Raw genomic sequence first — 23,744 nt, forward strand, 5'->3', positions numbered from 1 at the left:
TTGTATGTCTTTTCTGATATCATTATAATAATTGATGAAAGGTAAATGTACTTATTTAAACTATAAGTCCTTTACAAAATTTTAATTTGTTTCCTAAGCTTGGGCATATAATGTAATTGCACATGGCCCAAAAAATCAACTGGAAAATTGCAACAACAGCTTGAAGAGTAATTCACTATAACTTTGTTGGTGGTTGCATGTGTCATCCTCTACCAATCATAGAACATAGAAAAGTACAGCACAGGAACAGAATTTCTGCTTGCTATGTTGTGCCAAAGTAAGCAATTAACAATGCCTAATGAAGTAATCCCTTCTGCCTGCACATGGTCCATATCCCTCCATTCTCTGCATATTCATGTCCCTATCTAAGTGTCTTTTAAATATATCTACCATATCTGCCTCCACACCTGGCAGCACATTACAGGTACCACTCGGTGCAAAAATATTGCTCCACTGATCTCCTCTGAACTATTCCCCTACCACCTAGTAGTAGACATTTCAACCCTAGCAACTCTATCCATGCCTCTCATATTTTATAGATTTCTGTCAGGTCTCCCCTCAGTCTTCACCACTCCTAGGAAAACAACCCAAATTTGCCTAACCTCTCATTATAGCACATTCCCTCTAATCCAGGCAGAATCTTGATAAACCTGCTCTGCACCCACATTCTTCCTATAATTGAACAACCAGAATGGAAAACATTACTCCAGATGCAATGTAATCACAGTTTTATAAACCTACAACATAACTTCCAAACTACTGAACTCAATGTCTGAATTAATGAGGGCAATAATGCTATATGACTTCTTTACAACTTATCAATGTGCAGTCACTTTCAGGGAGCAATGAACTTGGGCATGAAGAACCCTCCGAATCAGCTGAAATATTATAGTTGAATTTGCAACATGCTTTGAGAGAGTCCAGCTTTAGAAGGCTCTGAACACAAGCTGTAGGCTATGAGAAACTGAAACATTGAGTGACAGCAGGGAATCAATATGTTTGGCCACCAGAGGCATTTGCTGAGGTGCTACCCTCTAACATAAAATGGAGGCCTTTCATGTCTGAATTTTGTCCAAAGAAGCTTTTAGGAGTTGGTCATCATGAAGTCATACAGAATTTAAATATGCCTTTCAGCAACTGAGTCTGCACTAACTGTCAAGAAACTATTTACACTAATCCTATCCTAATCTCCTTTTGTTCTCTCCACATTGTCAATAATTCTCTCCAGATTCTACCACTCACCACTAGCCAATATGTTTTTGGGAGGTGGGCGGAAACTCGAGCTTCTGAAGGAAACCCTTGGGAGAATGTGCAGACTGCACAGTCAGCACTGGAAGTCAGGAGTTAACCTGGATCAACGAGCCACGAGGTAACATCTCTTTCGTCATGAGTGTGATTTGCCATTATCAGGTATTTAATCTTGAAGAATCCAGGCTACATCATAGAATAGTACAGCACAATTCAGGCCCTCAGCCCACAAGGGTGTACCGACCTTCTAACCTACTCCAAGATCAATATAACCCTTCGCTCCCACATAGCCCTCTATTTTTCTATCTAAGGGTTTTTTAAATGTCTTTAATGTATCTGCACATCATGAACTTGTATTGTCTTTCTGTAATCACTTGACATCTGATTCGCCAAGATTATGCACTGGAAACAGGGTTAGCTTGGAGGAACAGTTTAAAAGGAATTGCTAGGAAGTTTAAAAGTCTTTATTTTTCACCTAACCTATTGTAATTGCTGAAATTCAGTTTGATCATCTGGAATATAATTGATAAACTGTGACTTTGGAACATTAAAACATTGAAACAAAAAGCTAACACAGACACCAGGCTGGGAAGTGTAGAGTTCAAGTTAAAACAAGGGAAAGCTGCATTCCTCAAAAGTAGGAGCTTTCGGTCAAAGGTTACCGTAGTCAGGAAGGACGAATTGGTCATTCACAGATGATGTTGGCAGGTGGACCACTGAGATTGACCACTGCAGTCTAGAGAGGGAAGCTAGTCACTTTCCAAAAGACATTGACAGGCAGACCATTGACACAGGTTGAGGAAGTGAGCTGGTTATTCAGCATTTTTCATGGATCAGTGGAAAACTGTCTACCAGAATGGTCATAGGGTAAAGCATAGGGTAGATCATAGTGAGGTGGGAGAAAAAAGAAGGAGATTCCAATGTCAGCTCTTAGATCAAGATTGCTATAGTCTCTCAACTTCATAAAAAAAGACATTTCATAAGGATATTGACTGAAATAACTCCTCCGGGAAATGTGAACAGGCACGTGTAATCACATTAGAAGTCCATAGAGGGCTGTGTGATTCCAGTTCTACAACACCTGCCTATTACCTCTCCCTGGATCACCTCCTCCTTCCCTTTCTCCTATGGTCCACTCTCCTCTCTAGTCCTTTACCTTTCTGACCCTCCTAGCTTCACCTATCACCTTCTAGCTATCTTCCTTCCCCCTTTCACCCCATCCCACCCACCTTTTTGGGTCTTGGCCCAAAACATCAACTGCTTATTCATTTCCATAGATATGCCTGACCTGCTGATTTCCCCCAGTTGTGTGTGTGTGTGTTGCTTTGGATTTCCAACATTTGCAGCATTTCTCCTACTACACAAATGTAATATTGTTTGAATTAAATTTTCTCTGTAGCAGCAAAACGCCACATACTTGAAACCACCTTAACAAGATGGAAATAAGCTCATGAAGCAATAGAATGAATCTTACCTTTTCTTCAGTTTCAAGAGTATTAGGATTCACTTTATAGATAAAATTAGTTTCTGTGGTTGCATAGTAGTCTCCCTTGTACAGTGCAAAGTTCACAGAGCCATTATCTGTTGCATCTTAAAACAAAACATTATTTGAAGGTAAAACATTAAACTTGACCTTCACCAGTATCAATAAAAAATTAAATAGATGTTTTTTTGACACATACCAACGTTTTCAAATCGACTAGTGAAGCGTTCAAAAATGTTTTTGCAAGGGTCAGGCATTGCTAAAGTTCCAAATTCTGATACCATGATTCGGTTGTATTCACTGTTGATACGGTATGCGTCACTGCGTAGAAACTTGCTCATGTAGGTAACAATACCATCATCAATTCTGAATTGATGCATCAAGGCCAGGCTGTCAAAAAAGTGATTATATCTGAAAGAAGAATAGATTGTGTTTCTTAGACAGTGAGCAAAGCATATTTCTGTTTGTCATGCATGTCGCTAAGTCTTGATGATCCTTCAGTGTTCTTCATAGTTCTGATGCTGGTGGTCCCTAGATATCCCACTGAGATCCAAAGGCATGTAACATATACAAGGACACAAGTTCCATCAATTTTAACAAAAACAGAAAGTGCAAGCAAAACATACAAAATGCTGGAGGAACTCGGCAAGTCAGGCAGCATTTATGGTGGAATAAACTGTCGATGTTTCAGGCTGACACCCTTCATCAGTACTGGAAAGGAAGGGGCCAGAATAGGACAGAGTGAGAATGTTGGGGGGGGGTGGGGGGAGGAGCACAAGCAATAGACAATAGGTGCAGGAGTAGGCCATTCAGCCCTTCGAGCCTGCACCGCCATTCAATTTGATCATGGCTGATCATCCACAATCAGTACCCGGTTCCTGCCTTCTCCCCATATCCCTTGACTCCGCTATCTTTAAGAGCTCTATCTAACTCTTTCTTGAAAGCATCCAGAGAATTGGCCTCCACTGCCTTCTGAGGCAGAGTGTTCCATAGATCCACAACTCTCTGGGTGAAAAAGTTTTTCCTCAGCTCCGTTCTAAATGGCCTACTCCTTATTCTTAAACTGTGGCCTCTGGCTCTGAACTCCCCCAACATTGGGAACATGTTTCCTGTCTCTAGCGTGTCCAATCCATTAATAATCTTATATGTTTCAATCAGAACCCCTCTCATCCTTCTAAATTCTAGTATATACAAGCCCAGTTGCTCCAATCTTTCAACATATGATAGTCTCGCCATCCCAGGAATTAACCTCATCCTCCTCATATTTCACACTGCCACCCAGCTTTGTGTCATCTGCATATTTGCTAATGTTACTTTTAATCCCTTCACCTAAATCATTAATGTATATTGTAAATAGCTGCGGTCTCAGCAATAAGCCTTGCGGTACACCACTAGTCACTGCCTGCCATTCTGAAAAGGACCCGTTAGTCCCTACTCTTTGTTTCCTGTCTGCCAAACAATTTTCTATCCATGTTAATACCCTACCCCCAATACCATGTGCTCTAATTTTGTCCACTAATTTCCTATGTGGGACCTTATCAAAGGCTTTCTGAAAGTCCAGGTACACTACATCCACTGGCTCTCCCTTGTCCATTTTCATAGTTACATCCTCAAAAAATTCCAGAAGGTTAGTCAAGCATGATTTCCCCTTCGTAAATCCATGCTGACTCGGACCAATCCTGTTACTGCTATCCAAATGTGCTGCTATTTCATCTTTTATAATTAACTCTAGCATCTTCCCCACCACTGATGTTAGGCTAACTGGTCTATAATTCCCTGTTTTCACTCTCCCTCCTTTCTTAAAAAATGGGATAACATTAGCTATCCTCCAATCCTCAGGAACTGATCCTGAATCTATAGAACATTGGAAAATGATTACCAATGCAACCACAATTTCTAGCGCCACCTCCTTAAGTATCCTGAGATGCAGACCATTAGGCCCTGGGGATTTATCAGCCTTCAGTCCCATCAGTCTAGCCAACACCATTTTCTGCCTGACGTGAAATTCCTTCAGTTCCTCCATTACCCTAGGTCCTCTGGCCACTGTTACAGCTGGGACTTTGTCTGAGTCTTCCCTAGTGAAGACAGATCCAAAGTACCTGTTCAACTCGTCTACTATTTCCTTGTTCCCCATAGTAAATTCACCCGCTTCTGCCTTCAAGGGCCCAACTTTGGTCTTAACTAATTTTTTCCTCTTCACATACCTAAAGAAGCTTTTACTATCCTCCTTTATATTCTTGGCTAGCTTACCTTCGTACCTCATCTTTTCTCCCCATATTGCCTTTTTAGTTATCTTCTGTTGCTCTTTAAAAGGTGAGACCAGGAGAGGGAGGTGGTGGGTGGGTGGGGCAGGGGATGAAATAAGAAGCTGTAAGGTGATAAATGGAAGAATTAAAGGGCAGAAGAAGAAGGAATCTAATAGGATCATGGACCATAGAGGAAAGGGATGGAAGACAGGAACTAGAAAGATATGATGGGCAGGTGAGGAGAAGCAGTACCCTGCATGAGGAATGGGAAAAGAGAGAGGAGGAAGGGAGGAGAAATTACTAGAAATTAGAGAAATCGACATTCATCAGGTTGATAACCTTCAACCTGATGCAGGCAAAAATCAGCAGGTCAGGAAACTGAAACTGTCAGCACTTTGAGTCTGCAGTCCTTCATCAGATCTGAACCACCGATTGTTGCTCTTGCCACAGATCCTGAGTTTTCTGGTTTCATTTCAGATTTCCAACCTCTGCAGTTTTTCTGATCCACATAATTTTCAGTTACACATGTATGGCTAACTTCACCTACAGGCAACTCGTGTGTAAAAAGCAGGCTCTCATACATTCAAGGGCATATGATAAAGCAAATTCAAGCCAGTGACCTGTGACCCTCCTCACCACTGATATGTACCCATCCTCCAAAGTTCACAAAACTCACTTCCTACAATCCCAAACCCTCTGACATACTCTCTTACTGGCCTTGTTCTTGATTGGGAGCAGAAAAAAGAAAAGTTAGGAGGCAGAGCTTGAAAAGTTACACATGAGCCCTTGGTCTTCACCCAGTACTGAATTTCTGAGGGTCAAACTGTTGAATAAAATATCTATTGACTGACTACAAACCAAATAATTAGAAAGGCCTATGGGTACATACCATCTTTGTTAATCAGCCTTGAATATATCTTTGAGCATGACTGAGAGTGTTTAAGTGGTTAATAGGTAACTGTAAATTCTTCTTAATGTAGGTGGGAGCAGGAGAATCCAGGGGAAGTTGGCAAGTGTGAATAGGTTATAGATTAGAGAGAAATAAGTGAGGTAATGGGTTTCGCAGGATTGGTCCGAGAGCCAGTTAGGATTCAACGTGCTTCATGATTTGCTTCTATATCACCAGAAAATGTAAGAGGCATAAGAAAGTTACAGGTCTACTGTGTCTGGTGCTCCCAAAGCAGCCTCATCTACATAAGGACATAAGAAATAGGAGCAGGAGTAGGCCATCTGGCCCAGTGAGCCTGCTCTGCCATTCAAGAAGATCATGGCTGATATGATCATGGACTCATCTCCACCTACCTGCCTTTTCCCCAGAACTCTTACTATGCAAAAATCTATTCAACCTTGTCTTAAATATATTTACTGAGGTAGCCTCCACTGCTTCATTGGGCATAGAATTCCACAAATTCACCGTTCTCTGGGAAAAGCAATTTCTCCTCATCTCCGTCCTAAATCTACTCCCCCAAATCTTGAGGCTATGTCTCTTAGTTCTAGTCTCACCCACCAGAGGAAACAACTTTCCTGTCTCTATCTTATCTATCCCTTTCATAATTTTATATATTTCTATAAGACCTCCTCTCATTCTTCTGAATTCTAGCAAGTACAGTCCTAGGTGACTCAATCTCTCTACATTGGTGAGGCCCGTCGTAAATTGAGGGAAAACTTCATTAAGCACCTCCGCACTCTCCATCACAAGTCAAGTCAAGTCACTTTTATTCTCATTTTGACCATAACTGCTGGTACAGTACATAGTAAAAATGAGACACCATTTTTCACGACCATGGTGTTACATGACACAGTACAAAAATTAGACTGAACTACGTAAAAAAAAACACAGAGAAAGCTACACTAGACTACGGACCTACACAGGACTGTGTAAAGTGCACAAAAACAGTGCAGGCATTACAATAAATAATAAACAGCCCAGAGTCCAGGCTCTGGGTATTGAGGAGTCTGATAGCTGGGGGGAAGAAACCGTTACATAGTCTGGTCGTGAGAGCCTGAATGCTTCGGAGCTTTTTCCCAGATGGCAGGAGAGAGAAGAGATTGTATGAGAGGTGCATGGGGTCCTTCATAATGCTGTTTCCTTTGCGGATGCAGCGTGTAGTGTAAGTGTCCGTGATGGCGGGAAGAGAGACCCCGATGATCTTCTCAGCTGACCTCACTATCCGCTGCAGGGTCTTGTGATCCGAGATGGTGCAATTTCCAAACCAGGCAGTGATGCAGCTGCTCAGGATGCTCTCAATACAACCTCTGTAGAATGTGATGAGGATGGGGGGTGGGAGATGGACTTTCCTCAGCCTTCACAGAAAGTAGAGACGCTGCTGGGCTTTCTTTGCTATGGATCTGGTGTTGAGGGACCAGGCGAGATTCTCCGTCAGGAGAACACCAAAAAATTTGGTACTCTTTACAATCTCTACCAAGCAGCCATCGATGTTCAGTGGGGAGTGGTCGCTCCATGCCCCCCTGAAGTCAACAACCATCTCTTTTGTTTTGTTCACATTCAGAGACAGGTTGTTGGCTCTGCACCAGTCTGTTAGCCACTGCACCTCCTCTCTGTAAGCTGACTCGTCGTTCATGCTGATGAGACCCACCACGGTCATGTCATTGGCAAACTTGATGATATGCGGGACTTCCAAGTGGGAAAATGTTTTTAATTTCAATTCCCATTCTGACATGTCAATTCATGGCCTCCTCTTGTGCCACAATGAGGCCACCCTCAGGTTGGAGGAATCTGATGACATGAATATCAATTTCTCCTTCCAGTAAAAAGATTCCACCTGCGAACCCCCTTCCTCTATTCCCCACTCTGACCTTTTACTTCTTCTCACCTGCCTATTGCTTTCCCCTGGGTCCCCTCCTCCCTCTCTTTCTGCTATGGTCTGCTTTTTTCTCCTATCAGATTCTTTCCTCTCCAGCCTTTGATCTTTCCCACTCACCTGGCTTCACCTATCACCTTCCAGCTAGCCTCTTTCCCCTCCCCCCATCTTTTAATTTGGCATCTTCCCCACCCCATGCCCCCCCCCCAGTCCTGAAGAAGGGTCTCGGCCTGAATCATTGACTATTTATTCATTTCCATAGATGCTCCCTGACCTGCTGAGTTCCTCCAGCATTTTGTGTGTGTTGCTTCGGATTTCCAGCATCTGCAGACTTACGTGTTTTTGTGACAGGAAGATATTATCTACTTTTCATATCTACCATACCAGGGAGGCATCTTGCACATCAGAAATTAGTTTAGGTGATGAATGGGAGAACCTTGAAAGCGAGAACTTGTTAAGACATTTTAAAAATTGTACAATTAAGGCATTCTTCCCATGAATTTCCTTTTCTAATGTCACATAAGTTTACAGAATCAGTGTATCAGTAGCTCTTTTCATAATAAACATGGAACTTATATAGATCATAAGACAGTAAAGCAGCAACAGGCCCTTTAAACTACAATGTCTGTGCTGACTATGATGCCAAGTTACACTAACCTCACCAGACAGCCTGCGCATGTTCTGCAGACCTCCATTCCCTGCCTTTTCGGTGTCTGTCCAAATGCCCCTGAAATATTGCTGTCATCTCTGCTTCAAATACTTCCCCTAGCAGCACGTTCCAGGTACTTCTGTGTAAGATTGCCCTGCACATCTCCTTTAAACTTTCTCTCTCTAACCTTAAATCTATGCCCTTTAGTATTTGCATTTGACCCTGGGACAATGATCTTGACTTTGCCTCTTGTAATTTTATACACTTCTATCAGGTTACACCTCAGCCTCCAACATTTCAGAAAAAGTAATGCAAGTTTGTCACCCTTCTCCTTATAGGTAATACTTTCTAATCCTGGAGAAAATCTGCAAAAAATATCATGAATTGAACAGGGCATTTTATAGAGTGCAAGTATAGAGTATCATCCTTGATTTAATGATGCTGACTGGTGATGATACAACCTTGTTACTGAAAATAAAGATCTTGCATGCATTAGGAAAGAGCTTTTGATGCATAACCAGAAACCACTTCAACAATAAATTCTATCAACTGTGTGTTTGCAATTTACATTACCTTCCTGGATAGCAGACGATTCAGAGAAAGCAAACATGATCAACCAAGACATATTACAAGAAATATTTAATGTTAAGATTGCTATCTCCACAGTAACAGTAGAGTAATGGTTAGCACAATCGCTCTACAGCACCAGAAGGCAGCTCCAACAATCGCCAGTCGGGGTTTGATTCCTACTACCATCTGTAAGGAGTTGTTCGTTCTCTTGTGACTGTGTGGGTTTCCTCCGATGCTCCAAAGATTTACATTTAAGGTTAGTGAGTTGTGGGCAAGCTATGTTGGCGGTGGAAATGTGATGACACTTGCAGGCTGCCTCCAGCAAAATCCCAATCCTTTTGGTTATTGACACACAAAAAAAACCCTAATATGTATTTCGATGGTTTGATGTACATGTGACAAATAAACTGATCTTTAATCCAACATTCAGCCTCTCTAATTCAGAATAATCCTAAATGAAATTCCTGCAGGCAGTAAATGTTTATTCAAAATGTTCAATGCATTTTTTTCCTCAATGTTTCTTTCACTCACTTTTTCTTGTTCTCAATTATTTATCATTCCAAATCAAATTGGACTAGTTTATCCAGGTCTAGTTTCTCCAAAATAAATCTCATTACATTAAAATCCTTTATTATTGCAAGGAGTTCAGCTTGTTCAAATTGTTGTGAAGCTGAAGGGGAGGGATACCATTCTAACAAGTTCTGACTAATTAATTCTCCACCTCTTTGATGCATTTGGACAGTTTGGAACAGAATTATTGATTTTATTCTTTGAGAATAGGCATAATATAATGTTAAAACAATACTATATGGTGAATAAAATTAGTATCAAATTTGAAAGTAATTTGTCAATTTTTCATGTGCTTCATGTAAACAAGTTGAAATTGTAGTTAATCACAATGTTTGCTATTAATGTTGCTGTGTTTGTTATTGATACAATATATTCCCAATAAATATTCTGTAGGGAGAACTGCTGTTACTAGGTTGTCTCGCATCTTTAGGAACTGATAGTGAGTTATACAATAAATTCAAATTCAGATTCAGAGCCAGATTTATTTATCACATGTACATCAAAACATACCAACACACCTAATGTTGTGCTATGTGCAAGTGTTACCCCACATTTCGGTGCCAACATAACATGCCCGCAATGTTTTTACACTATAAATATGGGTGGTTCTTTAAAGTTGTTATAGCTGGGGGTGGCAGGGAGACAAGCTCCCACTACCTATTAAATACGCTCAATGGTATGCATCTCAAATAGTCTCTGACAACCAAGTCCAGTTCCAGGTCTTCATGCGTGGCTTAGCTGCTGAGCCAGGCAGAACTGTTTCTCCTGACAGGAGAAGGAGCAAAGATGGCTGCTGGTGCCTCAAGACCAATCACTTCAGGCAATGGGGCTCATCAGCCATTGTTGGCAGCTCATTTGAGAGAAAGAAAACTGATCTCAAACCTCCGCTGTCTTGTGCCTATACCCATTCATGGGGAAAGCTTCAGGATTAAATCCTGAGGGAAAATCCAGAGCTAGAGTTCCTAAGGCAGCCCTTCATTGAGCTCAGCACTGACTGGCAACTCCTGCGACGCTGCTTGTGCCAAACAGTATCAGTCCTTTGGGTTCATTGGCTGTGTGGAGAGGATGAACCTGCAACACGGGCAACAGCTTGCCCTCCATATCATACTACCCTGGCTTGTGTATCATGTAGACAGCTAGGACGCAACATCTATGGTCAACCATGATCCATGGAGGGGCTCAGAAGAATGGGAAAAATGTCACACTTACCTATCATTTCCAAACTCGTATTTTCCAGGCCCATTTCTCAGCAGACTTCCCTGTAACCATTTTGGGATGTTCCCTTTGATCTTTGCCACCATGGGTTTTGGAGTTTCCTCAACAGATGTGAACAATGGTGCGATACACTCCAATCCCTTTCTGCTGGAATAGTATATCACTCTCTTCTTTTCAATAGGAATCAGCTGCCTAAATACTAAGAAAATATAGTTTAGAACTTGACCACTGTTGTGGTAATACAAAGGCACAGGACACTGATAATTAGTAGCTGATGTCTATTTCACATAAAACACAGCTTAGTAGAGCACAGGAAGAGAGTTTTTCACCTCACAATGTCTGCACCAAACATGGTACCAAATTAAACTAAATCTTTTCTATCTGCTCATGATCCATATTCCTCCATTACCTGCATATTCATGTGCCTACCTAAAAGCATCTAAACACCACTGTCATAACTGCTTCCACTACTATCACTGGCAGTCCATTCCAGGCACAACCCTTTCATTTCTTCTACCAAAGTTCATGACCATACACTTCCCAACACTGTACTCCATCTGCCACTTCTTTGCCCATTCTCCTAATCTGCCTAAGTCCTTCTGTAGCTTCTCTACTTCATCAACACTACCTGCCCCTCCACCTATCTTTGTATCATCCACAAACTTTACCACAAAGCCATCAATTCCATCATTCATTCATTGACCTATAACATAAAACAAATCAGTCCCAAAACTGACCCCTGTGGAACACCACTAGTCACCGGTAGCCAACCAGAAAAGGATCCGTTTATTCCCACTCTTTGCCTCCTGCCAATCAGCCAATCTTCTATCCATGCTAGTATCTTTCCTGTAATACCATGGACTCTGAACTTGTTAAGTAGCCTCATGTACAGCACCTTGTCAAAGGCCTTCTGAAGATCCAAGTATACAACATCCACTGATTTTCCTTTGTCTATCCTCTTTGTTATTTCTTCAAAGAATTTCAATAGAATTGTCAGGCAAGATTCTCCCTTGAGAAAAACCATGCTGACTATGGCCTATTTTATCATGTGCCTTCAAGTACCCTGAAACCACATCCTTAACAATCAACTACAACATCTTCCCAACTACTGAGGTCAGACTAACTGGCCTATAATTTCTTTTCTTCTGCCTCTCTCCCTTCTTGAATAGTGGAGTGATATTTGCATTTTTCCATTCCACCAGAACCATGTGAGAATCAATTGATTCTTGAAAAATCATTACTAACCACAATCATCACAATCCCTTCAGTCATCCCTATCACAACCCTGGGGTGTATACCATTGCTCCATGTGACTTATCTACCTTCAGACCTTTCAGTTTCTCAAGAACCTTCTCTCTAGTAATGGCAACTTCACACTCCCTGACACCTGGAACTTCTAGCATACTGTTAGTGTTTTCCACAGTGAAGACTGATGCAAAATACTTATTCAGTTCATCCGTCATTTCCTTGTCCCCCATTACTACCTCTCCAGCACCATTTTCCACTCTCACCTTTCTTTTACACATTATGTTTCTGAAGGGACTTCTGGTACCCTCTTTAAAATATTATTGACTAGCTTACCTTCATATTCTATCTTTTCCTTTTCAATGTCTGTTTTAGTTGCCTTCTCTTGGTTTTTAAAAGCTTCCCAGTCCTCTAATTTCCCACTAATCTTTGCTCTATTATATACCTTCTCTTCGGCTTTTATGTTGGGTTTGACTTCTCTTGTTAGCCAGAAACAGTTGTGTCATCTTGCCTTTAGAATACTTCTTCCTCATTAGGATGTATATATCCTGTGCCTTCCAAATTGCTTCCAGAAATTCCATCCATTGCTGCTCTGCCATCACCCCTGCCAGTATTCTTTTCCTACCATTTTGGCCAGATCCTCTCTCATGTCTCTGTAATCCCCTTTACTCCACTGTAATACCGATACATGTGTCTTTAGCTTCCCCTTCTCAATTTGCAAGGTGAATTCTATCATAAGGTGATCACTAGCCCCTAAAGGTCCTTAAGCTAATCAATTCTGATTCATTGTACAACACCCAATCCAGAATAGCTGATCCTCTTGTGGGCTCAACCACGAACTGTTCTAAAAAGCCATCTCATAGGCATTCTAGAAATTTCCCCTTGGGATCCAGAAACAACCAGATTTTCCCAATTTACCTGTATATCGAAATCCCCAATGACTACTGTAACATTGCCCTTTGGCATGCATTTTCTATCTCCCATTGTAACTTGTAGACCACATTCTTCTGTTTGGGGGTCTGTATGTAATTCCCAATAGGGTCTCTTTACCTTTGCAGTTCCTTTTCTGTAACTCTGCTACAAGTTCATCTACCTTATTCTGCATACTGCACACATTCAAATTTAACCCCTTCTGTCCTGTATTCACCCTTTTTGATTTTGTCTGCCTTTTACATTGCAACTCATCCTGTCCTCATCCTGTCCTACATTGCACACTGCCTCTGTTTGAAAACCAACACCATCATCTTCAGTACTATCACTCCTGTTCCCATCCCCCTGCCAGATTAGTTTAAGCACTCCTGAACAACTCTAGCAAACCTGTGCACAAGGTATTGATCCCTCTCAGCTTCAGGTGTAACCCATCAGGTACCTCCTCCAGAAGAGATCCCAATGATCAATACATCAAAGCTCTGCCCCCTGCACCCATTCCTCAGCCATGCATTCACCTGATAAATCATTCTATTTTTACCCTTACTGGCATATGGCACAGGCAGCAATCCAGAGATTACTACCCTGGTGGTCCTGTTTTCCAGCTTTCTACCAAGCTCCCTAAAATCTCTCTTCAGGACCTTCTCACCTTGTCTACCTATATTATCGGTGCCAATATGTACCAAGACTTCTGGCTGCTCACCCTCACCATTTAGAATTCCATGGGCCAGATCCGAGACATCCCTGACCCTGGCACCCATCTGTCGCGCCCACAGAATCTTGTCTCTGTTCCCCTGATTATAGAATCTCCTAATCTCCTATCACCACTGCAGTCCTCTTTACCTCCATTATCTTTGGAGCCACGGCACAAGACTCAGTGGCAGAGACCCAGTCAGTGTGTGCCCCCCCCCAATCATATCTAAAAGTTATATACTTATTTTTGAAGAGAACGGCCACAGGTGTACTCTGCACTGTCTGTGCATTTCCCCTCCTTCCCCTGACAGACACTCAGTTACCTGCCTCCTGCAATCTTGGGGTCATTATCTCCCTGCAGCTCCTATCTGGCACCTCCTCATTCTCCTATATGAGGCAAAGGTCATCAAGCTGCTGCTCCAGCTTATTAATACATTCTCTGAGGAGCTGCAGCTCAGTGCTCCTGGTGCATTTGTGTTTATTCGGGAGACTGGAGGTCTCCCAGAATTCCCATATCCCGCACACTGCCCCTGGAGCATTCTCACTGCACTACTATGTCCTATCAGATGAGGAATGAAGAATTAAGAACAAAAAGAGAAACTTTACCTCACCCAAGCCTAATTTTGCCAAAGCCTGATGAGCCAAAGCTACTCCAAACACTGATCCACTCGCAACAATGGCTGCTCCAAGAATGGCCACTCCGCTTGCACTTGCATTTTTTTTTGTTCACCCTTTCTAATGAATCCCCCTCCATGACTAGTCACTGTCCAAGTCTGAAAAACTGCCGCAAAGTTCTGCATTTTTGATCTTGAGTGCGGACCTGTTTGATAAGGTAGCTCTCTTCACGTACTCTCATACAGTAATTGGTCGCAGTCCAACTCCTTATAACTCATACCCTTTGATCCAGGCAGCATCCTGATAAACCTCTGTATCATCTTCAAAGCCACTACATCTTTCCTGTAAAGGGGTGACCAAAACTGTGGCCTAACCAAAGTTTTATAAGCTCATAAACTAATCCTACCTCCTCTCCAGATACTATCACTCACCAACACATTGGGGAAAATTAACAGTGGGCAATGAACCTACTAATCTGCATATTGTTGGCATATGGGAAGAAACCCATGCAGTCACAGGGAGAACAGGCAAATTCCACACAGATAGCACTTGCGGTCAGGATGGAACTAGATTATTGGAGTTGTGAGACAACAGTCCAATAGGTTGTGTTACTTCCTGACTCTTATACTCAAGCCATAGCCAATGAAAACAAGCACACCATTCATCTCCTTTACTACACTATCTATTTGTGGAGCCACTTTTAAGGAGCTTTGGATTTGGATCCAATATTCCTCTGTACATCTGTTAAGAGTCCTGTTATCAACTGTATAGCTTTACACAGTAACACAACCTATTGGACTGTTGTCTCACACCTCCAGTAATCTAGTTCCATCCTGACCTCAAGTGCTGTCTGTGTGGAATTTGCCTGTTCTCCCTGTGACTGCATCTCACATTTTCCAACTTAAAACTCCATCGACCATTTATCCACAGATATTATTAACTTATCAACATCCTTTTGTATTCATTGACAACCTTTATAAAATTCATTGTAAGATACAGATTTTTAAAAGTTAGAGTAGGATTTATTTACAGAGTCCAGTGTTTTTTTTTCATATTGAAAACTCTGGGTTCTTAAACTCAAAGATTAAAAAAAAGAAATTTGAAATACCTAAGAGATAGACAAACTTATTAATATATTTTGATAATTTAAACTTGATTATTTGAACCATTAAGATATTGTTAAACACTTAGTACATTGGTATGGGAATGGCAGTGACTATCAGCCTCTAAGCAGGAATACCAGTACCTTTTCATGCATAAGACCATAAGACATAGGAGCAGAGCAGAATTAGGCCTTCGAGTATGCTCTGCCATTCAATCACGACTGGTCCTTTTTTTCCCCTCTTAACCCCACTCCCTGGCCTTTCCCCATAACCTTTGATGCCATGGCCAATCAAGAACTTATCAAGCTCTGCCTTAAATACACCCAACAAGCTGGACTCCACAGCTGCCTGTGGTAACAAATTCCACAAATTTACCACCCTCTGACTAAAGAAATTTCTCTGCATCTCTGTTTTAAATGGGTGCTCCTCTATCCTGAGGTTGGGTCCTCTTGTCCCAGACTCCCCCAACATGAGAAACATCCCTTCCACATCTACTCTGTCTAGTCCTTTCAACAGTTGAAAGGTTTCAATGAGATCTAATTCAATCCTTCTAAATTACAGTGAGTACAGGTCCAGAACCATCAAACATTCCTCATATGGTAACCCTTTCATTCCTGGAATCATCCTTGTGAAACTCCTCTGAACCCTCTCCAAAGCCAGCACACCTTTTCTGAGATAAGGAGCCAAAACCTGTTCACAATACTCAAGGTGAGGCCTCACCAGTGCCTTATAAAGCCTCAGCATCACATCCCTGCTCTTATATTCAAGATCTCTTGAAATAAATGCTAGCATTGCATTTGTCTTCCTTACCATCGACTTAACCTGCAAATTAACCTTTAGGATGCTCTGCACAAGGACTTCCAAGTCTCCTTGCCTCTCAGATTTTTGTATTTTCTCCTCATTTAGAAAATAGTCTGCACATTTATTTCTACCACCGAAGTGCATGACCATGCATTTTCCAGCATTGTATTTCATTTGCCACTTCCTTGCCCATTCTCCTAATCTATCCAAGTCCTTCTGCAGCCTATCTATTTCCTCAACACTACCTGCCCCTCCAGTAATCTTCATATCATCTGCAAACTTGGCAACAAAGCCATTTATTCCATCATCTAAATTATTGATATACAGCACAAAAAGAAGCAGTTCAAACACCAACCCCAGGGGAACACCACTAGTCACTGGCAGCCACCCAGAAAAGGATTCTTTATTTCCACTCACTGCCTTCTACCAATCAACCAATACTCATCCATGCTGGTAACTGTAATACCATGAGCTTTTAACTTGGCAACCAGCCTCATATGTGGCACCTTGTCAAAGGCCTTCTGAAAATCCAAATATACAACGTCCACTGCATTCCCTTTACCTATCTTACTTGTATTCTCATCAAAGAATTCCAATATGTTCGCCAGGCAAGATTTTCCCTTAAGGAAACCATGCTGACTTTGTCCTATCTTGTCCTGTGTCACCAAGTACTCCATAACCTCATCCTTAGCAATTGACTCCAATATCTTCCCAATCACTGATGTTAGGCTAACCAGTCTATAATTCCCTTTCTGCTTCCTCCTTCCTTTCTTTTTGAGTGGAGTGACATTTGCAATTTTCCAGTCCTCTGGAACCATGCCAGAGTCCAATAATTCTTTAAAGATCATTACTAATGCCTCCACAATCTCTACCTGCTACCTCTTTCAGAACCCTAAGGTGCAGTTCACCTGGTCCAGGTGACTATGTACCTTTAGATCTTTCAGTTTTTTGAGCACTTTCCCTCTTGTAATAGTAACTACACTCACTTCTCTTTCCTCACACCCTTCAACACCTGGCACACTGCTAGTGTCTTCCACAGTGAAGACTGCTGCCATATACTCTTTTAGTTATCTGCCATCTCCTTGACCCCATTATTATTTCTCCGGCCTCAATTTCTAGTGGTCCTATATCCATCTCATCTCTTTTTTACTTTTTATATACTTGAAAAAGCTTTATCAATCCACCTTGATATTGTTTGTTAGCTTGCATTCATATTTCATCTTTTCCCTCCTATTGACTCTTTTAGATGCAGGCATGAGAGATGTAGTTGCATTACATATAATTCTCCAGGAAGAACAAATTATTGAATGAATAAACTCTTCTCCAGCTTCCAGCCAGGTATAGATATCAATTTTAACCGATGTTTTGAGAACAAACTCTGCCATCTTCATCAGGGTTGATGCCTGTCTCTAGCTGTAATTATGTCTCCCACCCACATTCAAGATCTCCCTCTAGTGGAAACAGCTCACCATCTACCCTGCTATGACCCCTCAGAACCCCTTATCTTCTTTGATAAGATCACACCCTCATTCTGCTAAACACCAACAAAACATACAGTATATCTATTTTTTGCGGTGGTTACTAAGGAAGGTGTATTGCAATTGTATTGGGTTTTGGTGTGATCACACCTGAAGCATTGTGTACAGCTTTGCTCTCCTTACCTAGGAAAGATGTACCTGACATGAAGTTCATCAAAGATTTCCTAGCGACAACCCTCTCATCCCAGAATTAGCCCAGCGCATTTCTTTTGAAAAGCCTCCAATGCCAGTATATCCTTCCTTTAAATAAGGGGACCATGACACTGCACAGCACTCCAGGTTGAGCCTCACCAGTACCCTGTGCAACTGTAACAATGCTTCTCTATTTCTAAACTCCAGCTGTCTTGTGAAAAGGACAATGTGCCATTTGCTTTAGGAAATACTTGCTGCACATATCTGCTAATGTATAATTTATGCACATACATACAGGTCTTTCAGTACTTTGCTGAATTGTGATCTTTCTCCATTTAGATAATAGTTTGCAATCAGCAATAGCTTGATATTTAGCCTCGAAGTGTGCGCAAATGCAAAAAGACTGTGTAGAGTCCATGAGCAGAACTCAGATATGCATCACTGCTGGAGATCAGGTTGCACCTCAGTGTTTGGTTGTAGCTAGGCACCAGGAATACAATCAGGTTAGGCTTTATAACAAGAGAGTTTGATCACAGGAGTAAGGAAGACTTATCGCAATTGTATAGGGCTTTGGTGTGGTTACACCTGAAGCATTGTGTGCAACTTTGGTCTCCTTGCCTAAGAAAGGATGTACTTGCCATGAGGTTCATCAAAAATTTCCTAGACTGGAGACAGCGATGGTGCATTGGAAGTGCGAGAAGAAATTGAGTCAACAGGCACTGTATTCTCTAGAGGTTAGATGAATGAGATGATTTCTGAGCAAAACTTACAAAATTTTGCTGGACATGCTAGATACAGAGAGGATATATCCCCCACTGAGGAAACTAGGTTAAGTGATAGTCCACTGAGCATCAAGATAGAAAATGTTTTCACTGATAAATTGCAAAACTTCAGAACTATCTTAATTTAGAGGGCTCTGGAGACTCAGTTATGGCATTCACTCAAGATAGAATCAATAGATTTTTGGATCGTCAAGGAGTTAGTGGATATAAGATAACCCTGGAAAATGGCACTGAGGTAGAAGGTCAGTCATAATCATGACAAATCGCCAAGTAGGCACAGAGGGCTAGATGGTCCCCTCTTGTTCCAGATACTAATGTTCTTGGGCATGTAGCCAAAGTTCTGAACCCAAACGCCATTAGTGTGTAGCCGGAACTGAGGCCGGATCGTAGTCAAGACTACGGGCAAGAAGGGGACAGGAAGCCAGGAAGGAAGCAATGGGGGAAGGGTATCGTTCTCAAGGAATTGACAACATCTGTAAACAGCAGCAGGAGTGCATCGCCTCTCAAATTACTTCCCTATGGATTAGGTCAGGCAGTGTACTAAAACTTATTACTTTTGTCTAGCAATCTTTGACTGTATTAATGGTTGCCTCAGGTTCCCACACTTGAGTAATATTTTGAAATAACTAAAAATAAATTACTTTCTCACACAAACTAAACTGTTCACAGAAAATTTTAAGTTTGCAATATTGCAGATAAATTTTAGCTGATACTTTAACCTAACTTGTGCAAAGTCATTTTTCTGCATTTTTCTGTTTCCATTAAGAGTCAAAACTTTGAAAGGTCTTCATATTGTGTATGAAAGAGAAACTGTATTATTGATTAAACAATCCAACCCATTGCAACCCAATCCTAACCAAACTTAAAACACTTAAAGCCTACAAGAGGAGAGGCTATACTTGATTTGGTATTGGGAAATGAACCTGGTCGGGTGTCAAATCTCTCAGTGGGAGAGCTTTTTGGAGATAGTGATCATAATTCAGTCACCTTTACAATAGCATTGGAGAGAGATAGGAACAGACAAGTTAGAAAAGTGTTTAATTGGAGTAAGGGGAATTTTGAAGCTATCAGGCAGGAAATTGGAGGCTTAAAATGGAAGCAGATGTTCTCAGGGAAAAATACGTAAGAAATGTGGCAATATTCAGGGGATATTTGTGTGGAGTTCTGTACAGGTACGTTCCAATGAGACAGGGAAGTTATGGTAGGGTACAGGAACTGTGGTGTACAAAGGCTGTAATAGATCCAGTCAAGAAGAAAAGAAAAGCTTACAAAAGGTTCAGAGAGCTGGGTAATGTTAGAGATCTAGAAGATTATAAGGCTAATAGGAAGGAGCTTAAGAAGGAAGTTAGGAGAGCCAGAAGGGGCCATGAGAAGGCCTTGGTGGGCAGGATAAAGGAAAACCCTAAGGCATTCTACAAGTATGTGAAGAGCAAAAGGATAAGATGTGAAAGAATAGGATCTATCAAATGTGACAGTGGAAAAGTGTATGGAACCGGAGGAAACAGCAGAGATACTTAATGAATACTTTACTTCAGAATTCTCTATGGAAAAGAATCTTGGTGATTGTAATGATGACTTTCAGCAGACTGAAAAGCTTGAGCATGTAGATATTAAGAAAGAGGATGTGCTTGTTATGGTCCGGTCTGTAGCCCGCACGCCAGGTCTTGATCCGGTCCACGGATTCCAGACTCCGGGTCTTGTAGCTGTCCCTCCTTTCGCTCTTGAGCCCAATTAGTCACACCTGTGGATCATCGTGGCTTGTTGGGACTCAAGGAGGCGCACCTAATGCCCATCAGCTGGCAGTGTATATAGGGGGCACAAGGAGGAGGAGGAGGAGGAGGAGGAGGACGGGGAGGGGGAGGGGGAGGGGGAGGGGGAGGGATTTCTTGTTCCTCTGGCTTGGAGTAACCTGGTTAAAGATGAGTTCTTTGAGTAACTCTGGCAGTCACCCTGGACCTAGTTCCCTTCCTATCCTTTGCCTCTGTTGGGTAAGCCTGGCTGGACTGCAGTTACCCGGTGGGGAACTCAGCCTCTTTCCATCCCTTGCTGCCAATGGGTTGTGCCCTACAACCTACCCAGGTGCCCTGTGACCTGCTCAGGCCCCTGTGTTCCTGCCTGAGAGGTCTGGGCCCTGCCTAGGAGTTATGTGGCCCGCCCAGAGGTCTCTGCCCCTACCTATCCCTTGTTGTTGACAGGTTGTGCCCTGCAACCTACCCAGGTGTCCCGTGACCTGCTCAGGCCCCTGTGTACCTGCCTGGGAGGTTGGGCCCTGCCCAGTGAACTCTGGGATCCTGCCTTGCCTGAACTCTAAGACTCTCCTGGAACCCTGGAATCACTTTGAATGTCATGTCCCTTATGCACACCATGGTCAACAGATCTTGTCTATTGTTTAGTTGTTCCCGTCCTGCCCCTAGTACTTCAGTGCCTGCGTCCTGCACTTGTGTCCAGCCTCGTGTCCCCTTATGACAGAGCTGGAGCTTTTGGAAAGCATCAAGTTGGATAAGTTGCTGGGACTGGACAAAATGTACCCCGAGCTACTGTGGGAGGTAAAGGAGGAGATTGCTGAGCATCTGGCAATGATCCTTGCATCATCAATGGGAGGTTCTGGAGGATTGGAGGGTTGTGAATGTTGTTCCTTTATTCAAGAAAGGGAGTAGAGATAGCCCAGGAAATTATAGACCATTGAGTCTTACCTCAGAGGTTGGTGATGGAGATGAAGTTGATGGAGAAGATCCTGAGAAGCAGGATTTATGAACACTTGGAGAGGTATAATATGATTAGGAGTAGTCAACATGGCTTTGTCAAGTGCAGGTTGTGCCTTATGAGCCTGATTGAATTTTTTGAGGATGTGACTTAACACATTGATGAAGGAAGAGTAGTAGATGTAGTGTATATGGATTTCAGCAAGGCATTTGATAATGTACCCCATGCAAGGCTTATTGAGAAAGTAAAGAGGCATGGGATCCAAGGGGACATTGCTTTGCGGATCCAAAACTGGCTTGCCCACAGATGGCAAAGAATGGTTGTAGACAGGTCATATTCTGCATGGAGGTCGGTCACCAGTGGGGTGCCCCAGGGATCTGTTCTGGGACCCTTGCTCTTTGTGATTTTTATAAATGACTGGCATGAGGAAGTGGAGGGATGGGTTAGTAAGTTTACTGATGACACAAAGGTTGGAGGTGTTGTGGATAGTGTGGAAGGCTGTCAGAGGTTACAGCAGGACATTGATAGGATGCAAAACTGGGCTGAGAAGTGGCAAATAGAGTTCAACCCAGATAAGTGTGAAGTGGTTCATTTTGGTAGGTCAAATATGATGGCAGAATATACTATTAATGGTAAGACTCTTGGCAGTGTGGAGGATCAGAGGGATCTTGGGGTCTGAGTCCATAGGACACTCAAAGCAGCTGCGCAGGTTGACTCTGTAGTTAAGAAGGTGTACGGTGTATTGGCCTTCATCAATCGTGGAATTGAATTTAGGAGCCGAGAGGTAATGTTGCAACTATTGACCAGGGTCCCTGGTCAGACCCCACTTGGAGTACTGTGCTCAGTTCTGGTTGCCTCACTACAGGAAGGATGTGGGAGCCATAGAAAAGGTGCCGAGGAGATTTACAAGGATGTTGCCTAGATTGGGGAGCATCTCCTTGGAGCGACGGAGGATGAGAAGTAACCTGATAGAGGTGTATAAGATGATGAGAGGCATTGATCGTGTGGATAGTCAGAGGCTTTTTCCCAGGGCTGAGACAGTTGCCACAAGAGGACACATGTTTAAAGTGCTGGGGAGTAGGTACAGAGGAGATGTCGGGGTAAGTTTTTTTTTACTCAGAGTGGTGACTGCATGGAATGGGCTGTCAGCAACAGTGGTGGAGGCAGATATGATAGGGTCTTTTAAGAGACTTTTAGGTAGGTACATGGAGCTTAATAAAATAGAGGGCTATAGGTAAGCCTGGTCATTTCTCAGGTAGGGACATGTTTGGCACAACTTTGTGGGCCGAAGGGCCTGTGTTGTGCTGTAGGTTTTCTATGTTTCTGCTTTGTATCTGGACAATCAGGAGATGGAATAATACCTGTGTCACTTCAACACAGTAGAGTCTCAAAGTTCATTTTTTTTCTACATATGCACAAAAAGCACAGGCTAATTTTAAATTCTGAGATCAATGTTATTCTGCAGGAAAATGGCAGATTAGAAATCGCTCATTTTCCTGCAGGAGCACCTATGCTCCACTAGAGGGTGCTCCAAACACTAAACATATTCAAACTGCCCGAAATAATCTATGCTGCATAAAAATCACCTGACCCTGCCTTTACCCCTATCAGACCCAGCTCCATCACGAGAAGGAAAGTGCCTGGCACAATGATCAATATGTACAAATTTAGAAGAACTGGGACATATCTACTTTTCATTACTATCATTGAGGAGGAGATACGGGAGCCTGAAGACCCACACTCAATGATTCAGAAACAGGCTCTTCCCCCTCCACCATCAGCTTTCTCAACAGTCTATGAATGCTACTTTGTTATTAATTTTTTCCACTATTCATTTATTTTTCTGATTTATAGATTTTATGTCCTTGCGTAGCCCAAAGCCTCATCGTTACTGAAGCAGTTCATACTTTAATTTTTTTATGTGCAAAGGAGAAAGGTCTATACCTTACCAGCAGCTATAGGATAGGATGTAGACCTTTCCCTCATCAAAGGCAGTCAAGGCTTGAATGGGGAATGTTTGGATCTGAGGATCAGAGGCAGGTGCTAGAGATCAGTCTCCAAAAGAAATGAGAGAGACAGAGTTAAAAGAGAAATGGAGCTTTGAGGTATCAGAGGAGTAGCATCATCAGTGTGGTATGGGAAATGTCACTTGATATGTGTCTGGCACAGAAACTATCAAACACTTTTCCAGAGTGAAGCAAATGAACTAGAAGTGGTTGCTGTGATACTTTACTCTGTGTTAAGATGAAATAAACAACATTTATGATTGAAAGCTCAGGTGACATCAGGTAATTAGTGCCATCGGGACAAAAGTACATTCTGTGGTAAATCTGGTGACCATTTGTTCATTTCTTCCTTGACAACAATCTTCAGAATCAGGTTTATTATCATCGGCATGTGAC

The 23,744-nt window shown here is 42.2% G+C and overlaps 1 protein-coding gene across 2 annotated transcripts in view; it reads right to left on the minus strand.

Moving 5' to 3' along the window:
* Positions 1 to 23,744, minus strand: part of LOC132385110 (carotenoid-cleaving dioxygenase, mitochondrial-like) — a 65,647-nt gene that overhangs the window by 34,720 nt on the left and 7,183 nt on the right. For both annotated transcript variants that reach the window (XM_059956862.1, XM_059956863.1), the window contains exons 2-4: positions 10,798 to 11,002; positions 2,931 to 3,142; positions 2,723 to 2,838 (exon numbers count right to left, since the gene is read on the minus strand). In XM_059956862.1, the coding sequence (XP_059812845.1) occupies positions 2,723 to 2,838; positions 2,931 to 3,142; positions 10,798 to 11,002 (533 nt within the window). The remainder of the gene's footprint in view (positions 1 to 2,722; positions 2,839 to 2,930; positions 3,143 to 10,797; positions 11,003 to 23,744) is intronic.

This window comes from Hypanus sabinus, chromosome X2 (genome assembly GCF_030144855.1).
Source record: "Hypanus sabinus isolate sHypSab1 chromosome X2, sHypSab1.hap1, whole genome shotgun sequence".
Classification (NCBI taxonomy): domain Eukaryota; kingdom Metazoa; phylum Chordata; class Chondrichthyes; order Myliobatiformes; family Dasyatidae; genus Hypanus; species Hypanus sabinus.